General features: G+C 41.2%; 1 protein-coding gene across 3 annotated transcripts in view; it reads right to left on the bottom strand.

Moving 5' to 3' along the window:
* MYO1B (myosin IB) overlaps positions 1 to 17,807 on the bottom strand; it is a 107,368-nt gene that overhangs the window by 68,100 nt on the left and 21,461 nt on the right. For all 3 annotated transcript variants that reach the window (XM_053947896.1, XM_053947897.1, XM_053947898.1), the window contains exon 3: positions 10,239 to 10,354. In XM_053947896.1, the coding sequence (XP_053803871.1) occupies positions 10,239 to 10,354 (116 nt within the window). The remainder of the gene's footprint in view (positions 1 to 10,238; positions 10,355 to 17,807) is intronic.

Genomic DNA, 17,807 nt, shown 5'->3' with positions numbered 1-17,807 from the left:
GCAGGGTTTATTGATACTATGTGTTCATGCAGGGACTTCTCTCACTGCAAATAATTTTATTGCAGAACTATCAGTGCTTTCCAAACAAATTTGTTCTACTTTGCTAACTCAAGAGAGAAAAATAAATTTATTCCTTTATTCTAAAGTAAAGAAACATGTTCCTGTGCTCAGGGAGAAAAAAACAGCAAAGTGAGGTGCACAGTTTCACATACTCACTGCACAGAAAGGGACATGTTTTAAAAGGTCTCACCTCACAAAGAAATAATCCAGCACAATTAAACTCCAGCGTGCAGCACATACCTGAGAGCTGTGACATCTCAAAAGACACATTGTGGAGTGACTTCATAGCTCTGTGTGGTGAGACAGGTAAATAGATGTCAGCCATGCATTAGTGCAACACACTCCAGTGGACTGCAACAGTTTGCCAGCAGAAAAAATGCCAAGCATTCCACCAAATTCCTATCATGGTACTGGAGAAATATAATCAGAGAATCATAGGACCTTAAAGATCATCTTGTTCCAACCTCTCTGCCATGGGCAGCTACACCTTTGCTAGACCAGGTTGCTCCAAACCCCATCCAGCCTAGTCCTGAACATTTCCAGGGATGGGGCAGCCACAGCTTCTCTGAGCAACTGTTCCAGTCTCTCACCAGTAAAGAGAAAATTTACTGACAAATTCTCAGTAAAAAATTTCTCCCTGATACCCAATCCAAACCTAGTCTCAGCCTGAAGCCAGCTCCCCTTGGACTGTCACTTCATGCTTTTGCCAAAAGTCCCTCTCCACCTTTGTTGTGGGCTCCCTTCAGGTAGGCTGTAACTATGTCGCCCCAAAGCCTTCTCTTCTCCAGGCTGAGCAATCCCATATCTCTCAGCCTTTCCTCACAGGAGAGGTGCTCCATCCCTCTGATCATCTGGAGTCCTTCCAGCAGGTCCCTGTCCTTCCTGTGCTGGGACCCCAGAGCTGGATGCAGCCCTGCAGGGGGGGTCTCACCAGAGCAGGGTAGAGGGGCAGTAGGAGTATTCTCACATCCTCAGAGCTATTTGTAAGCTAAACTAAGCTGCTAGTCACCAGATTTGAAATCTAGGCTCTGCTAGAATGCAGCTGCCCACGAATTTATCAGAGACAACAGTGACAGAACTGCAAATAAAAGTAATTCACTTATCTGGAAAACATCTGAAAGGCAATGTCAACACTATGTAATTACATAGTTATGCTGCTACTCTACTCAGAGGTGTTACTGAATCCTTTTTGATTTTGCAAGTAACTCTTAAGTTCTCTTAACAATCCAAGCAGTTTGTTAAGAAGTTAAGATGACTTACACAACTTAATTTCTGCCTCCCAGCTCTCTTTTCCAAATAAAGTCCCTGCCATGAACCCCTGGGCAAAGTAGGCACTGAAGCTTATCTGAGCTTCTGAGAGCTTGTTAGCTCAGGTACAACATTGAGCTAACATGTCTCTCTGGTCTATTAAATGCCATTTGCTCAAGTTTGTGAATGAGATTTGTGGACATATGTCCAAAATTATATTGCTATGAATGGTCAAAGCAAGAAATGAAAAGGCTCCTTCAGATTGCTCAAACATGAGGCTCCAATTCAGCCCATGTGGACTATTTCCAGTAACAATTTACTGCATCTACGTCCTTGGTTGGAATGCTGATGCTCAAGGAGGATGTCAACTGCACATATTTGTTCTCATCCTCACTAAGAATCATCTTGGAGTAATTAAGACCAGTTGCAGCTTGAACTCCACAAGGTTTAGCAACTAAAAATCATTTCTGCAGTATGTAAAATGGAAACTGCATGGAAAAAAATTGCAGATTTAAACTAATTTACTGAAATGACCACAATTAAACTGTCTTTGTAGTTCAGACCTTTGTTTGTAAATCCAAGTCTCAGCTCTCTTATCTGTTCAAAACACAAGTACAAGATTATTCAGCGTGCTAGACTGTAAATATTAAGACTGTATTTCCTGATTCCTAACATGAAGAAGTTTATCCTTAATAACCCAAACTACATTAACCATGCTGTACCCAGAGTTGAATAAAACAGTATTTTGCATGAGGGTGCTGATAAAAAGAGATTGAATGGGAAATGACCTGCTGTTAACAGTAGTACAATAGCTGAAATTTTACTAGTGTTTTTTAAGGCTTTAAACATCAACCTTGTTTATGCTTTATCCAAAATCACAACAAAGGCTCCTAAAAGAGCAGATGGGCATTTTCTACTGGGCTCTAAATTGCTTAAAGGAAAAAAAAAAAGAAGAAAAAAAAAGACAACCATTAAACACAATGAGACACTTCCAATGAAAGAACAACAGCTGTTCTTACTTGCAATTTGAAATCCCAGACCTTAAAGTGAGTACCAGGCTGCCAGTGCAGGAAAGGCATAATGAAAATTCTGGTCCATGTATACACAGTGCATAAAATGGGATTTGTCTCCTTTTTGACAGGGCCTCTTACTGTCCTCACTTTTCAGACTATATTTAAGAAAGGAAACACAGTAGTGTCTCCTTTTTAAGTACAACTCATTTTCAGTGTGCAAAAAGTCCCAAAATTCTAATGAAAGGAAAAATGAAGCTATTGAACATTCTACTTCATGTGACAATGTGAATTAGTTTTAAAATATCTCGGTATTTTATGTCCCAGAAATATCAATGGCATAATATAAATGCTAGACAGAACAATCCAGTTCCAGGAAAATGAGAGAAACAGGATCTGGCAAAAAAGTTACCATTAGTATAGACTGCTGAAGCATTTACACACATCCCCAGCATATATTCAGGCACTTTTTTTTCTTAATTATCTTCTGTCTAATAATCTAGCCAAGTTCCAAACTTTCCTGTGCTTACAAATAAACACAGACTATAACAAATACACTCACATGCAAGGGAAAAAAAAAAAAAAAAAGGAAAAGAGAGATTGTCAGAGATAACCAAAAACATTTGACTCTCCATCCTCAACATGACTGAAGTCAAATGTGAAGTATGTTGTGTACAGGGGTGCGAGTAAATATTTGAAAACAGTTCTGAAAACAAAGTTATTTTGTTGAGGCTCTAAGCCAGCAGTTAATTCATGAAGGATGCTCCAAGATTATTTTCCTTTGTACACCATGACAACAATTACAGAGTTACAGAAGCATCTGGAACAGATCTCAAGTTAAGTGTTTCCCTTACAAACTCACAATGTTTTAAAGGTACCCAAATTCTTGCATTCCTCTTCCTCAAGAAGCCCACTGGGCACGTCAGTGTTGGCTAGGACAGCTCTCCAAAGGAGACACTGATGGATGAGCAGGCTCTCCTGGGGCCAGGTGGGTCCTGCCCAGAGAGGGGGCCTCTGGCAGTGGCACCTCAGGAGCTGTGACTGACAGCACTGCCAGCTGCTGTGGCTGTGGACACTCAAAAGGTTTGTGAGCCAGCACAACTGGTGCTTTTGAATGCTTTTGTCACAGCAGAATACACTGCTGCAGCTTCTGAGAGACAGAGATGAGGGAGGGTGGGACCAGAGGCAGTCAGCACTCTCCATCTTCTGGGGTATTTTGGGAGGCAGTTTTGCCTTGATGCTTTTTATAAACCCCGAGGTCTCTATATATACTCCTTCCTAGGCTAGGAAGTGTTTAAATGCCACAAGAGCACAGAAATCCAGCCCGGCTCCACACAGCCTGTGTGTAAGCAGCCCTGTCAGCCCCAGCCCACCTGCACAAATCTCTGCTCTGTCTGTTCCCATCCTGGACATCCCATGTCCTGCACACCAACAGCAGAATGACAGCACCAGTGCCATGCAAAGAGAATTTAAAGGACCTTTTTATTTCTTAATTTAGATTGAGCTACTTAGAGGACCAACAGAAAGGCTTGTTCCATCAAACACTGGAATCCAGTCGAAATGTCACTCCAGAATATTCTGAAAATTGAAATAGCGCACAACAAAAATACACTGCTTTTTCAGGCGGTTTATACTTGTTGGGTGCATTTCTGGAGCTTCCTTACAACCACACATCCTGCTATAAATCAGCTCCTGTATTATTCTGCATTATTAGAAAATTTCATGCAATCTAAAACCGGCAGCAAACAAGCAAATACTGTTCTTGTCAATAAGACCATACGCAACTCTGGAGCACTGGGGTGAGATGGCTGCATTATGTGCTACCCAGACCCACTAAAATAGCCCTGCTCAAATTTCAGGAAAAGCTAAATTAGTTGTTGTATGTGGCAGAAACCCTGCTTTATACCCTGAACCTTCAAACTGGCAAAATGCCTCTTTTCAGAGGTCATTCACTTCAGTATGGCCACATCACAACTGCCCTCCTCAAAGCTCTTGTTTCCCCAGAAGGACTTCTGAGGTCCCCAACCACATGTAAAACATAGGAAACTGTGCATGCCATGATTGGTGTGAGAGAGCACTGCAATAGAAGAGGCTCTTCTCAGGCATCAAGTCCTTCTGGCTCTTGAAGCAAGATGTTTCATCCCCTTTTCACCTCTTTGCTTGAGGGACTTACATTCATGGGCACACCACAGCCTCTAGTTTGCATTATGCATTTAGGGTGCTCTGGCTGTCCTCTATGAATGGGCTCATTTCCACCCAGCACAGAGAAAAAAAGACCAAGCTTTAATTTTCCTACAGTTACCATTCAGACATATCCAACACATTTCTGCATTCAGTTCTCTACAGAGGTTAAGAGAAAAATGAGTCTCATCTCTACAAAAAAAAAAGACTTCAAGGTTCTCTGTAGGGCTCCACCCCCCTCTTCTTTCAATTCACTCCAAGCATGGGTTTAACAATTTGGCACTCACAGTCTTCTCTAACTGCTATTTATTATTTCCACCAGTCACAGATGCTCCCTCCCTGCCCAGTGGTCAATTATGCCAACTAATCTCTGAAGTGAGCATCTTCCTTGAGTCATAAATCTCTCCTGAAAGCAGAACTCTGCTGAGCCACGTGAACAAGTCCAAAGACCAAGTCTCTAGAGAAGTCAGGAATCATTAGGAATAAGAACAAAATAACAAAATGTCTGTAAAATCAAATACCGCAAGGCGAAGAAAACCACAGTGGGGTAGTTAAAAAAGAGAAAACAAGAAAAAGAAATAAGATTAGGAAAGTACAAACTGAAATGGAAATGTTAAAATAAACATACTGGGGCAATGAAGGACACTTAACTATGTCACAGCCTCTCAGCTCACCATCATCTTCTTCAACAAAGACAGCTACTATGCATCTTACCACTCTGCTACCTATGGGTAAAATCTTACTTTTACATACAGGTAAAAATTATCCTTCATGGCTGGAGGTTTATCACACCCTCCAGAGAAAAATGTTTGCTTTACATCATAGAGGAAAAGGAGTTACTGAAACCTTGGTGTTCCTAAAGACAATCCAATCCTTTAACACCAGAAAAAAAAAAAAAAAAAAGCCAGAAGTAAAAATATAACTTCTATATTCAGCATTTACATTGGCTCAAAAGTTGAAAAGGAAACAGCAAATTGTATCCATTGTCAGAGTAACTGCAGATATCCACAGGATAATGATTTATCCCAAGAATTATCTACATGGCAATAATTTAAATGAGGAACATTAAAAAGTTCATTATTGCATTTTAACAGGTATCACATTGGTATATTTGTGCTTGTATCCCACATAGAGGCAAGCAGGTTTTCTAGAGTTGCCTGCATAAATTTAAGTTTAAATTTGAAAGCTTTCCATGCCAAACTATTCAGAAAACTTCAGAAACATCAATTTAAAAGAATCAATAATAAGTAAATAAAAGATACTGCAAATTGTCTAAGTGGAATTCAGTAAGTGTCTGATAAAAGACACCTCCAGATTTCTAGTGTCGCCCTAAAAACTCCAGTGCATAGCCAAAAACAATTCACAGGGTCTGAACTCTTATTTGAATGTAGCTGGCCATTAGCAATACAGCTGCCACTTTTACTTTGTCCCTCAATTTAAAATAATCTGTAATTCTTTCAGAGCAAGCATGTAGGGCATCTCAGACCATAAAGGGGAGCAAAAAGCCACGTGCCACCTTCCCTGCCAGGGACAGAGAGCTGCTAGTAGCCAGGAGAAAAGGTTAAAGCAGGAAATTGAAGAAAGCACCTACTCTCCAACCCCTTAATGCAAATCTGTTACTGGTAGGGAGGTGATGCAGCATGATGGTTACAAATATGTGGGATGATAATCTATTTGATTTCCCATTGCGTTCACTTCAAAGATGCCAGCAGCTGCCTTTGTCACCAGTGATAATCAATGTTAAATAGCAAGATGGACAGCTTGGTTTGCTCTCATGACTAGCTCAGCCACAAGGTAAGCAAAGCAGCAATTACATCAACTGAAAGAGTAATTACATCAACTGAGAGAGCAGAACAGAAGTGTAAGAACTGCACAAATCAAGGAGCAAACTGTTTGAACACTGAAATGTCATACTCTGCCCTGCCAAGTCAGAGACAAGTTTGATCCTGCCTTGCAGATAAAGACAAAACCAGCAAGATTAACAACATTAAAACAAAAACAACAAGCCAGCAATTAAAAAGCTTGGTAAACTTCCTATTACACCTATGCAAATAGCCACAGACTATGAAAACAAGCATTCCAGGAGACCTAGAAAAATAACACTTTTATTACACGGCGCCACAACAGTAGCAAAGTAGTGCACTCAGGGAGGAAAAAAACTATTAAAATAAAACCCTCTTAGATCAAATTTTATCAGCTATAATGCTATCCAAAATCACCTGACCAGAAACTCTCTCTCAGCAATTCAGTTTGGCTGCCCATTCAAAGTGTGACTGTGGCCCTACTCTAGTTTCCAGAGATCATTAAAAAAAAAAAAAAACAGAAAAACAAACTCTGTCCAAGCCCTGCAATTAAGTATTAACTGGCGTCACTGAAAGCATCAGTCACTCTCACAGACGCTCTTGAGGAAACACAGAACAGAGGACGAGGTGTTCCCTCCCTCCTCCTTCAGATTATGGCTAAGAAAACACCTGAACAGATTTTTCACCCCCTAAAGTGTGTTTCCTCCAGTGACCATACACAATCCACAGGTATGGATTTCCTTCATGGCTTTATAAACTTCTGTCTCTTTTTCCTTCTGCTTCCCTGTGCTGGCCAAGCCTGCTCTTTAACTGGGACAGCTGACATTCTCAAGCACACTCTCCTTAGCCTTCACATTGAGGCACACACGAGTAGCTCCAGCCTAGAGAGAAGTTCACATGAAACTCCTGGGAAATTAATAAAACACGATTTTGGCTCTCCAGAAGCTTTCATACAGAGCTGTCCCTGTGGGAACATCCCATGGCAGATTGCTCTAGAGTTGCTGACACTTAAATCCTGGGCTTCCCAAACATGAATGCTCTCTCCAGAACTGCAGGCATTGGAGAATTTGAGCTATTATACCAACAGAAGATGGCAGAGTTTTGGTGCCATACTGACCTGATTTCTACAACAATCTCTAACCAAACCACCAAAACGAAATTTTATTTTAATTAATTGCCTGCATTTTTCTACCTAGCACTAGTACCAAAGTTACATTATTTATACAAAAGAGATGTTGAAATAAGGAACACACTATATCTAATTTGATTTCTAGACACACTTTCTAGGTTGGATACATTAATTTCCTTCTAAACAATGAAGACTCTTACTTTGCTCAGGACCACACAAAACAAGCCAAAAGTTTTTCCCAGTGGTCTTACCCACAGTCAATCCTTCTGAAGAGTCCATGGCTCAACAGAAATTTACACATCAAAGAAAACTAAGTATGTACATTTCTACAAATCAATGGGGGTTCTTTTACCCCTGTGGCAGAACAAACTGCACAAATTACAGTTTGTCTCATAGCATCTCCTCATTAAAGTTCCTGAGCAGCTAAAAAAAAACACCTTGAAGATTGCAAGGTCTCTGTGGAAGTGCAGCAACCTCCCTAGACATGCCTGAACCCTGCTTTTAGCAGTGGCCTACTGCAGCCAGAGCAGTCAACCCTAGAATTAGCTGCAAGCTCCAAGAACGGGATGATGCCAGCTCCATCCCAACGTCTGTCAGTTCTCAGTCTGTCCTGACAAGCACAGTGTTGGTGAACAGCCCAGGCCTGGCTCGTGCAGGACTGTGGGGCCACCCTGCAAGCTCCACTCATGAGCTATGAACCAGAATCCAAGGACCAGCTCCACATTTGCAGAGTGGACAACTGGACTGGCACAAATCCTCAGGTACAGCACCAGGCACTCCACAGGGGAAGAAAAGTGGTTTAGGCTTGCCAGAGATGCCATAAGGCAGTCTACAGTAGCACTTATTTTATACACCTTCAATACTGCCCAGATATCTCTTGAAGATGGTGAGAAGTCTACCAATTTTAGCAGAGCCAAAAGTGACTCTCTTGATTCTGCAACTCCCATAAGCATCTAGAGACAGGTGGGAAGGGAAGCAAGGTCACCCTAAAGTAAGATCATTTTATATTTCTGCAGTTCAGAAATTATGTACCAGTAATAGAAACCATAAGATTATTTCCTAATCCTTTATTTTTAAAGATATTTTGTCCACTTAGCAGGTGTCAGAAGAAAAAACTCTCACACAGAAGCAATATAAAATAAAGAAAATTTATGAAAATATCATGTCTGTCCAAAACAAATTAGGTTTTCACTTTTCTTAACTAGGGACTCTACCCAAACTTGCAAGGAAAATCTATTACTATCAAGTAATTGAGATCTCATGACAAAAATTAAGTCAATATTTGCTCACTTCAGTCTCCTGCTCTTAAAGCAGACTTCTAGTGTTTGGGCTCCAGAAGTCCTTGCTGTGAGGTGGGAACCTCACCATACAATTATTGCCATTAGTGATGAATTATGTTTATGAAATACTTTTCTACCAAGTTCAGACTCTCATAATACACACAATAATGACTCTTGACCATTTCTGTTCAGAAAAACCATCTCTCAAGAGAGACAAAAATGTGGAGATCAATATATTACTACATACTTGATTCAAGGTGTAACCAAGTACATATACTGACTTTCACAATGTCAGACAAACTTTAACTCACAGATTTTATTTTTAAAATACTCCATCATTTGACAGCAAATTTTATGCAGCTGAACAAAATTAGCAGAGCAGAAAGTTCTTTTAGCAAGGAACTATGTCAATTTATCAAGCAATTAGGCTTGCTAAACAAAACAGTGAAGAAAAAACCCCTGAATTTAGCCAGAGTTCAGAACCAAGAGGTCCAAGAACTATCAGAAGCTTATTTGATCAGATTATTGGGCTGTTTGCATTTCAGACTACGCTTCTGGGAGAGCGACAGATGAAGTGTTAAGGCAAAAAATTAATCAATTAACTAAATAACTTCCAGAACACTTTGTACACATAATTTTCATTTAACCTAAAAGGAAGGAAGATGCATAAATGTATGGCGCTGTTTAGACATTTATCCGACCACTGACTGACCAAGTCAAACTCCTGAATTTGTGGCTGAAGAGTCAGGTGCAACCTCACATCCAGCTGGAAACACTTCTCCTTCCCAGTGTCACACTGAGGGGAGGAACAGCTGGCTCCAGCCTCACCTCTAAAACTGGCAAGATAAAATGATTACTGCAACATGCAGACCTTGAAGACCACGTACCTTACTCTCAGCCACACCACCCACACCTGCAAACAGCACCTTGTCCTATAATTCATCCTATTTTAGTCAAAGTTTGCATTATGAATTTAGGGTGCTCTGGCTGTCCTCTATGAATGGGCTCATTTCCACCCAGCACAGAGAAAAAAAGACCAAGCTTTAATTTTCCTACAGTTACCATTCAGATATATCCAACACATTTCTGCATTCATCATGAGAGGGTTTTTTTTTTTCCTGCATTGCACAAAGATAATTTAAGAGTTTCAGATATCAAAAGTAACACTCTATGATTCAAACATATTTAACACCTCAAGGCTTCCAGGAGGCATCTGGATTTTGAAAGAAACAGATTTCCTTGAAAACAGACTGCTTACTTCACAATGCTGTAATACTGGCTACTGCTAACAGTTAGGGAGGAATGTTCTGAAATGCACATACCAGGGCCTAAGTGCATGAAAGAAAAAGAGTAACTCATTTCAGCTTCACTTTAAAATATGGCTGAGCTAATAAAAATTCATTTTGGGGGAGTGGTGGTGTGATTTTCATTTTGGTTGCTTTTCTCAACAGATCTTTTGAGGAGAGAGACAGCTGGTACCATCTGTTCCGGGACAGAACAAAAACTAAAATTTCTTTGCTGTACTTACATGTGAGGACTGAGTTCATAGAAGTTTCGGTTTCTGTATTCTTCCACTTTCTCGGGAGTATAAATGGGTAGAGATCTGTAGGGGTTTATTGATATCACCACGCTGCCAATGTATGTCTGTTGAAGGAAAAGAGAAAATTATTGCGGGTTTTCCTTTTAAACATACTTTTCCTGCTTATATATTACTTGCCCATTTAATACTTTTGTGGAAGCAAACAAAAGAAAAAGGCCCACTTGTAGCAATGAATAAATATGTTCATACTTTCCAAAACACCTTTTAGAGACTCTCTCTGTTGGGTACCAAGTAGCTATTTCTGCATAACTGAAAGCTTTTTATGAACATTTTCTAAAAGAAAGCCCAATCGTACTATATTTCTGTGACTAATTCAGCTGGGGGAGGGAAAGGCAAAAGGACACAGATGTTCACGAAGAACTGACTCCATCTGCATGGCAAATGTCACACGAGCTTTGCTGCAGCCCTTGGCCACTCACACCAAACCCCAAAAGGCAAGGCTGGCGTTGGACTGTGCCCCTCTTCCGAAGGAGGAACTTTATGTCACCTTGTCAAAGCCTCAGGCACAGAAGAAACCTGAAGGGGAACAGCCTTGGACAAGTTTCTGTCAAAGGAGAAATTTACTGTCAGGGCTCAAGCCAGACAAAGTCCTGCCTTGGTTCCTCAGCAGACGTGAAGTGCAATTTTTATTTCCAGATTCTAAACGTACTCACCACCACCCTTGGGAAGCAAAGGGAGAAAGAAACGTGTTGTTTCACTCTGCTAAATCCCATGCACTGCTGGCCCCAAGGAAGACCAGTTCTGTACACCATGACTCCCATGTCTGCTCATGACACAATTAACTTGAATCCTTAAGCCTACTGTCAGATATCCCACAGCTTTCTGTGCTTCTTCCAGCTCCAAGGGCTGCAATCAAATACACTGAATGGCAAAAAATGCCAAAACCCCATTCCATCCTGCCTGCAGATACTGACCAAAGATTAATAAACCCCCAAGTGTTTTGTATATCTTTCCACAACTGTGAAACAAATAAATAACTGATGAAACATGGTTTTCCAGTAACCAGTGCTCCCTGGGAGGTGTATATGCTCTACACAAAGCCACAGGTTCCCATCACTTGCATTACATTTGCAATAACTGCAGAAGAAAAAAAAAAAAAAAAAAAAAAAAAAAAACCACAACAATAGTTTTTAAAATATGCTATGATTCTAACAGGCTTCTGTGCTGATATCTCAGCACCTGGCAATCAGTTTTGGGATTTTTCCCCACAACATTTCTTAGAGAAAATACTGTAATTTGCACTTTGAAATGGGAGGAGAGGCATGAGGAGCCCAAGCTACTGACCAGATTGTTCAGTAGAGCACCAAATTATGGCCAGGGCTGCAATAACAAATGAAAAATATTAATTGCTGCAACCCTTCCAGATCTAACTTCCATGCCTAAAGCAATTTACTGCTAAATGCTACTAAATCTGGTCCTAAGCAGAAAGCGAGGAGAGGAATATTTCCCACTTTCCATTGCACACATATGCACAGCCAAGCAGTGAACTCACATGGCATTTTCTGCCCCAAACTGAGTGGAATAAGCCAGACTGCAGTGATAAAAGAAGTGGCATGAGGCCTCCAGAGACTCTCACAGCTCATCCTTGCAGTGTTTCCTACTCCTGGGATGGATCAGAAGCAGCCAAATAATTCAGAGTTTTGCTCCTTTCAAGCACACACCACAGTGTGTGCTTATGTAAATGTTCTTCAAATAAAGAAAAAATTGTTCAAGTTTTGTGGTCATCCTCCCCCTATGGAGAAAATTATTCTCCAACTATGTCTAATCTCTTTGGCTGAACAAGATGGAAATGCTAAAATTGCCTTTCTACAATGTTTACTTTGCTCTCTCTCAACACATGCAGCCTTGGAAATTTGGAAGTCTACAGATTCCTGGCAAGACTAATAGATGCCCAAGAGTAAGAAGCTTTGCTAGTCTTCCCAAGTGCACAGATAGCCCAATTAGGACTCTTCTCTGATAAAACAATAATAAATTGTTTCTTCCTAAATCTTAGGAATTTGTGAGCTCAGCCTGTTGTGAAACCAGTGTTGTAAAGTATTAGCAGAAAAGAGATGAAGGCCAAATCTTAAACATTATATTTTGTAACAAGAATTATTTGGAACACAAAAGACTTGTCCCTATTCTGCTACCACAATAGCATACAATTTAAGTACCCTGGGACTTCAAGATAAAGAAAGATTACTGAAAGTGAAAAAACCTTGATTTTTAATTTTGAATACAGGCATTTAAATGAGATTTATTTAGACTCGTGTCTTCATAGCTAAGTGCTGCTTAGACAATGTATTTTGGGAATTCAAGTCAGCTCTTTACTGCCAGATACAAACAAATACAGGCCATTTCCTAAAATACTAATATTTCAAAAGGTCAAATGGCTATATTGAAACAAAGACATACTCCAATCCATTTTAAACACCAAGCCAAAGTGTGCCAAGAAGTCATTGGGTTCGTTGCAAAGCTGCTTACAAGAACTAATACATTTCCTCTTCTGAAAATGCCAATCTCTCAAAGCTGATGCCTAATAGCTACTTGCTACTGGTGGTCTGTGAGATTCCACATAACAGGGATAAACAGATCCGGAAAATAGCTTTCCCACATAACATCTGTCTTCCCACCAGAACTCTATTATAAACAAACAAAATAAATGGCTTAAATCCTTGAGCGAGCAACAAGCACAGAAGCATTCCAGTGCTGAAAGCAGAACGCCCAAGAGTAGTGGGAGATCATACCACAGCACCCCAGGGACAAAAGAGATTCTTGAATTTCCCTGCTTAAGGACAAAAATGAAAGAAGAGCAGCGGCCTCACTATGGTGGATGCACAGAACACAGTCAGGAGATTTGATTTCTTTCTTGGTTTGACATGGTCTCATTATACAAGCTTGGATGAGATCTGCTGTCTCCTGAAGTTTTGCTAACTAGACTCTTGATAATACTCCTTCTTCCCAACTTCTACTTTATTGCAACTCACAGAGGTGAATTCTGTTTGCCCAGAACACAAAGCAAAAGGGTCCTCACTCATCGTTTCTCAGTGCATCTCTCATGTGGCACGGCAACACTTCAAGTCAGCTTCAGAACAGGGCATTCAAATTTCTGTCAGTTTAAATGACAACACATTCTGCATTCTCCACCAAATCAACACATACAACTCATTCCTGTTCAGATAAGGGGTTAACACCTCAAACAGGAAGAAAATTCCAAATTCCAATTCAACTGGAAAAGCTGTTACTGTTTGTTACACATCACTTCTAAATACTGGTTCAGATGCAATGACCAAGACTCTTTGATGCTCCACTTTCTCCCCCTAGGACTGGAGGCCAATGTAACCACTTGGGGCAAGATATTAGTGCTACTCCAAGTTTACTTCAAGTTTTGCAAGGCCTTCTGAGCCTTTCTCACCCAAGCAGACTGGCTTAAGAAAAAGCCTCGAATAGCAAGATGATAACAGGGCTCTTGCTGCTTGTGAGAAATGTACAGGCAGCAGCCTCTTCCCAGTCAAGGGCTAGGGAAAGTTATTGCTATGAACTGGACATTTCCAGCTGAGAGGCTGCAGAAACCTTCCAGTGAGCCCAGTGAAAAGTCCCCAGACACCTCTGCAGCCAGGGTGCACAGTGAAATCTGATACACAGGATAGAGGCAGTGCAGGCCAGCCCAAGAAGGGCATCCTTTAGAAGAGCACTAGTACAACTTACAGGAGAATATTTCACACCCTGGCATACAGTATATTAATAAAGCTGTTTTTCCTCCTGTCAAAGTTAGACTTGCAATGCCCCAAGGGCCAGAAGAGAGGAGATTGCATCTGCAGAAGCCAGGGAACACTACTGACACCAGCTGAGGCAGCAGGACAGAAGTTGTCCAGCTGGGGCTGTCATAAAAGCCTGCTCCGTATCCTTAAAAGCTTTTCTGGATCTATAGCAATCTCTGCCAAGCACCTTCTGCAGAGGTTAAAATCATTAAACATCTACACGGATTTGTTGCAAGCCTTTTGGAATTGTACCCTTTCGTCAGCTCTGCTAAAAACAAACCCACTGCTTCTTACCTCTTGTAGCCTGTAACAGCCCAGAGAAATTACTGCTGCACAAAAGTCACTCCTGCTGCAAAATGCCCCAAGTGCAAATGTACCTGGCAAGTGCACTAATTCCCAGGGGACAACAAGGTTTCTCTCTATTTATTTAATTTGTTGAACTTTGGAGCACAGAAATAGAAAACAAAGAAATTTTAGTAAAATAAGGTTGCTATGAAGTTTGGATTCTTACATTTATGCAGGCGAGTTTTAATACTCCAGATATATATAATGCACATTCCTTTAGTAATGCCTATGCTCAAATAATCATTTGGTTCCTAGATCTTTGAAGAGTTTCAGATCATGCCACCAAAACAATTTATTGAAATGGGAGACAATGTAGGATCAAAGAAAAGTGTGACTAGGTTTTATTGCAATTAATCCAAAACCAAGGCTTGCCCAGCACTGTTTTCATTGTGGTTGGGGAGGGCTCTGTTTTGGTTTTCTGGAGTTATTTTAATGTGACACGGGAAAATTATATTTCTAATATAATACTCATTTTCCTTTGTATTTGCCTGACCTGCTGCAGTTCTGGATCTTGCCAACTCATAAGCATGTGTGCCACTGCATGTTCAGAACAGCTGAGGCCAAGGAGATGGCAGAGGAAGCCTGTACTTACATGTTCTAAGTGTTTTGAGCTGTCTCAATCTCAAACAGAGACAGACAAATTTAAAACTACAACTTCACTCCATAATGAAGTTTCCCATTTTAATAAGTATTACCAGCTAGATCAGTACCACATTAGAATATCAACTATTATTTGAACAATCACATTGTGAGCTCAAATTTGTTTTACATTGTGGTTGGCCACAAACAAAACAGTTAAATGCCCTGTGCCTCTGGTCCACTCTGGTTTTTTTCAGGTTGGAAACACAAAGTTGCAAGAGTTTGAAAAGAGTAAAGAAAAGAGCAACATCAAGACTAAAAGCAAAACCATCTAAGCCCATTGCTGTTTGTGGGGCTTTGATTTTTTTGTATTCCTGTGTATGTCAATGCAGGTGTTTGTATTGCTTGGTGGAGAAGGATGGGCAGGGTACTTGAAAAAGACAAATAAACAAACAGACGTGGATTTCATCCTGTAACACTCCAGGGGTTGCCAGCACGGTTCCACAGCAGCACATACAAAATAAACTCTACCTGTGATCCAAGCTGAGCAGCTGCACTTCAGGTTGAGGCAATGCTGGGCCAACACTGCTTGTGCTTCAGTGAGCTGGGAGCTTGAGCAGGGAAATATATCACTGGATTTCTGAACAAACACAGACTATTCTCCATGATGATGAAAACTCTCTTGCTCAAGCCCACCTTCCCAGAAATGGCATTTTTGTCCCAGAAATATAGTGGACAAAGTCTGTATGTTGTAATAGAAAAAAAAAAACCCAGTCCTGGTAAACTACTCTATGTGCTTAATGCAGTCATTAACCAGGACAGGCAGCCTTGTAAAACCTGGATGGGACAGTAAAGGCTGTAAAAAAACTACCCAGAAGAGCAGTGGGTGAGGTCCTGAAGGGATGAGAAGGGAAAAACAATCAAGGAAAATAAGAAAGTGAGGAGACAAAATAACAGTCCTGTACAAAGTACATTAATGGCTGATATAATGACTCAAGAAACAAAGCTCAGAGAGGTCACACAAAGGCAGAAGCCTACATCTGCATGCCAATCACAACACAGGCAACCTAAGTCAAAGAGAATAACCACACTATTAAAATATTCTTCAATATGGGCTTGATCCTGCAAGCCACTGTGCAAGCAGCAGCAGCCTGGACAAGCTGTGGGCAACCAGCACTGGCCATGATCAAGCCCTTAACTGCACTGCAAGCTGTTTGAGATCCAAGCCCTGAAGTAAGAGCAGATCATGTGCCAGAAGACACCCACACTGCAAGCCGGAGCGAGTACGTGAAGTGGATGCGTGAGCGCGGATGATCGCGTTTCTCTTCTGAGCTTCTTGAGGGCACAGAAATCTCTGCCCTGCTCAGTGAACATTGCTGCTAACCTCAGTATCATTATGACAGGCTCGAGTGTTGTTATTAATGAAGCAGACTAATCCTCTCTGCTGGTCTCCTCTCTGGCTACATTGGGATGATTTATACAAACAGAAAGAGTCCCTACACAGGATACAAATATAGGCAAAACCTGAAAATAAGCAATGAAGGAGTCAGCTCAAAGGTGGCATGAGGAATTTTCAAGACAGTGTTTAAACACCCCCAAACATCAGTGCTTGCCCACTTTTGAAAAGAGAAAGACTAGTTTTCACAAGCAAACAGTAGCTGGAGATTGGATATGTCTGTGCCAAGAAGCCACTGGTGAAAACATTAGTGAGAGGATTCATTCCAAAATGTTCCATTATTTCTGTATGAATGAAAGGTGGGGGGAGAGAAGGGGAACCTCCTGCAATGTTGCAGCCAAGGTTATCCTATGCTCTTTAGGGTGGAAGCCACATTTGTACAGCCCTTGGACACTTTTGCTTCTATTTCTTCATTTGTTTCCTTCAGTGTTTTGGTTTCATATAACATGCACTGAAACCATCAATAAATGCCCCAGATGTCATCATCACCTTAGTGAAGAAATACACAGTATTTTGAGGCAAAGCTAACACTGTAACTACAGCCATTTCCTTCACTTTCTCCTCTCTTTTTTCAAAGTATCACATCAGAGGCAAAAAAGAAAGAGTGTGTGTAGGGGAAGAGAAGACCCCTACACACAGCCCACCAGATACATTCAGTTTTCTCTGATCCTTATTGCTGTTTTCTTACTCCTTCATGCAAATACTGCATGGAGCCCTACAAACAGTGCCTCAAACACGAGGCTCTGAATCGTGGGAGCCATACAAAAAGGAAAGGAAACAAAGCACTGCCTTGAGATAAATAACTCTCCTCCCACAAAGCACTTCAAGGTAAAAAGCAGCCAACCTGCTGTGAAAATCTTTACTCCTGACTCTGGGCAAGTTATGAAGTTTGTTTTGCAGGAGCAGGCTGATGTGAAGGGCCAGAGGACCCACAGGATTTTTATCTAGATAACAAAGCAAAGCAAGATTTGCAGGGAGGCAGAATACTTCTTAGGCCACAAGCTATCACAGAAAAGATGTGCCTTGGGCACACAAGCCTTTTTTCACATCTGAAGAAGCAGCAGGCTTCAAGGTCCTAGCCTGTGGCAGCTGCAACAACGTTATTACTACAACTCAGTAGCTTCCCTCAAAGGGCAAAACTGTTGAGGCACTGATGGGAAAATTGCTCAAATTGACACAGGCATTCCCCAAGGGAGGAAGAAAAGGACATGGGAGGAAACCCAGGTCCCCTGGGCTCCCATCACAGGCAGATGGATGGCTGGTCAGATCCAGCTCCCAAACCATCCTGCCTTTCTTGAAGCTGGACAGTCACCACACCTGCCACTCCTCAAACTCCCAAAGGGAGACCAGCAGCCCAGGATGGACTTGCTGGATAAA

Source organism: Vidua chalybeata, chromosome 7 (genome assembly GCF_026979565.1).
Source record: "Vidua chalybeata isolate OUT-0048 chromosome 7, bVidCha1 merged haplotype, whole genome shotgun sequence".
Classification (NCBI taxonomy): Eukaryota; Metazoa; Chordata; class Aves; order Passeriformes; family Viduidae; genus Vidua; species Vidua chalybeata.
This window is presented reverse-complemented; position numbering and strand designations above follow the sequence as displayed.